We start from the raw sequence: 2,500 nt of genomic DNA, 5'->3' as shown, positions 1-2,500 counted from the left end.
TATTGGAATATATGAAAAATAAAATCAAAGCTTCTAGTTACAGATTACCGAAATATTGCAAAATCAATCAAAAATGAAAAGCTTAAACTTGGATAAAATTCATGGCAGTATTCAAAAGCTACGCCAAACGCGCACAACAAGAAATCAGCGGAAGAGAAAAAAAACAGTCAAATGGGAATCGTCGAGCAAAGATGACTGAATAAAGATTCATCAAAAGGGGAGGGGAGGGGGAGTATATAGAAGGCCCCACCAATGGCGAATGAAGGCAAGAGCACAGCCAGGGGGCATTCCCCTTATCTCTTTCCTTGAGGCTATGAAAACCAAGGCAGTGGTGGACCAGGTGAGGAGTGCAAGGAAGAAGCATCAAAGACGTCGAGAAGCTACTCACAATCTTGGGTTTGAAGGGCGGCTGCACCTCCCGGTTCTCCAACTTCACCCAGTCGATTCTCCTGAAGAATGGGTGTGTTCGGACATCTTCTTCTCCTTTAAGACCGCAGCCTAGTCGCTTTTGGGGCTGCTTCGTCAGGAACTGTGCATTCAGGAGGGGGGTCAAGGGTGTAAGATTGGATAGAGGGAAAGAAGACGTTACGTGATATCTTTTTCGCTTTGTCGTCAGCCTCTTGTACAAAACTATTACTCTACATGACTATATACATACTTGTTTTCATTTGTGAAGAGCAAAGACTGTGCTCTAACATGTTGAAATATAAATAGATATAAAACAAAGCATTTCCAGGAATCTCACCCAACCCTTAATTAATTTCTGCGCGGTTCTTTTGTACTTACACCCTTGCAGCATTCCTTTGCCTCCTTGGAAAGAGCCTTAGGATAAGAGACATTATGGTCGGTAATTGCGGCAAAAAGCTCTTCCTCGTCCTCTCCGTCGAAGGGAGGCTGTCCAACAAGCATCTCGTACAACAGCACTCCGTAAGCCCACCAGTCTACACTCTTCCCGTACGGTTGGTACAAGATGATCTAAAAACGCAAGTAGGGTATCAGTTGGGTACTCTCCTATCCTAGTTAAACTACTGTATCATGAACACTACCTCACAAACAAATAATCAATCACGGAAAAATGTAAGCCTAAAATAATCTTGAGTTATCTAAAAAAAAAAAAAATAATAATAATAATAATAATTATAGACCCCAAGAACAATCTACTTCATTCAGGATGACAAAAGCACCTTCCATATTCGGAGGAGAACCTACCTCGGGAGCGATGTAGTCTGGGGTTCCACAGAAGGTCTTGGTAGTTCTGTCTCCTCCAATGCCTTCTTTGCACATACCGAAGTCGGCGATCTTGATGTGTCCATCCTGATCCAGCAAGACATTGTCAAGCTTGAGGTCGCGGTAGACGATGCTGCGTGAGTGTAGATAGAACAAGCCAATGGCAATCTCCGCTGCATAGAATCTGTTGGGAAGAGAGGGAGGCCGTGCTTGGAGAACATCATATAATAAAGAAAGTTATATAATAAAGAACCAAAAGGTTAAGTTACAAAACATATGCAGAAATTCAACGTCTGAAAGGTTTACATACACCGCTACTGGTTCCTTAAACTTGCCACACTGCTGGATCTGGAACATCAGGTCACCTCCATTCACGTATTCCATTACAAAATATAACCGGTCCTGGAAAAAAAAGACAAGGTGCCATCACTCGGCGAATGTCACTAAGTTAAACAATCACCTTCTTTACATGATTGTTTACGCATTGAAATCATCTTTTGGTCAAATGCCATGTTTACAATATACTTTCAGCACATTTGGACGATGTACATAATTACCAAACCGTCCGTCTGTCTATCCAACCACTGACAATTTCATTAGGAGTAATGCATTTACATACAATTCCTCTTTCATCATCCTAATTTCCATTTAAGTTATTTCAAGCAATGTGAAAGTTGTGTCATAGACGAAGAGAAATACAATAAAGCTAACAGACTGACTAAAAGCACACGATAACCCCCCAAAATAATGCGAAGGAGAAAAAAAAGGCCAGGAACCCCCCCTCCCTCCCTCCCCCCACACTCACCATAGTCTGGAAGCACGAGTGCAACTGAACGAGGAACGGAGGCTTGCTCGCGAGGGCCAGGACCCTCTTCTCGATCATGGTGCACTCCACGTCGTCGTCCTGGATGATGATGTCCTTCTTCAGGATCTTGATGGCGTACAGCTCGTCGGTGCCCTGCAGAGACACCGAGACGCGTTATGTCGGCTTTCTTGTAATGCAAATAAATGCTAAGCCAAAGGAGAGAAAAGAAATAACCAAAGGAAGTCAGGCAATAACAACTCAAGCGGGGTTCGTTCCTTTAACGGCACTTTACTGTGAGACTCTGGCAAGGCGCCATGATAAAACTCGCACCGGGTCTGCTGAAGGTAGTGGGAATGGGAGTAGTAACAGTCGAGGAAAGGAAAAGAAAGGAAAAAGAAAGAAAGAAAAAAAAATACAAACACTGGTAAAATCATCATGCATCTGTCCCTGCCCACAATAAACGCCATC

The 2,500-nt window shown here is 43.2% G+C and overlaps 1 protein-coding gene across 3 annotated transcripts in view; it reads right to left on the bottom strand.

Annotated features, from left to right (window-relative positions):
- The window catches only part of Pkc53E (Protein C kinase 53E), a 358,663-nt gene that overhangs the window by 26,178 nt on the left and 329,985 nt on the right, over positions 1–2,500 (bottom strand). For all 3 annotated transcript variants that reach the window (XM_086538665.1, XM_086538666.1, XM_086538664.1), the window contains exons 9-13: positions 2,033–2,185; positions 1,538–1,629; positions 1,210–1,411; positions 787–975; positions 389–529 (exon numbers count right to left, since the gene is read on the bottom strand). In XM_086538665.1, coding sequence (XP_086394791.1) covers positions 389–529; positions 787–975; positions 1,210–1,411; positions 1,538–1,629; positions 2,033–2,185 — 777 coding nt within the window. The remainder of the gene's footprint in view (positions 1–388; positions 530–786; positions 976–1,209; positions 1,412–1,537; positions 1,630–2,032; positions 2,186–2,500) is intronic.

This window comes from Penaeus japonicus, unplaced genomic scaffold, assembly GCF_977035675.1.
Source record: "Penaeus japonicus unplaced genomic scaffold, GWHDUDI00000001_assembly GWHDUDI00000007, whole genome shotgun sequence".
Classification (NCBI taxonomy): domain Eukaryota; kingdom Metazoa; phylum Arthropoda; class Malacostraca; order Decapoda; family Penaeidae; genus Penaeus; species Penaeus japonicus.
This window is presented reverse-complemented; position numbering and strand designations above follow the sequence as displayed.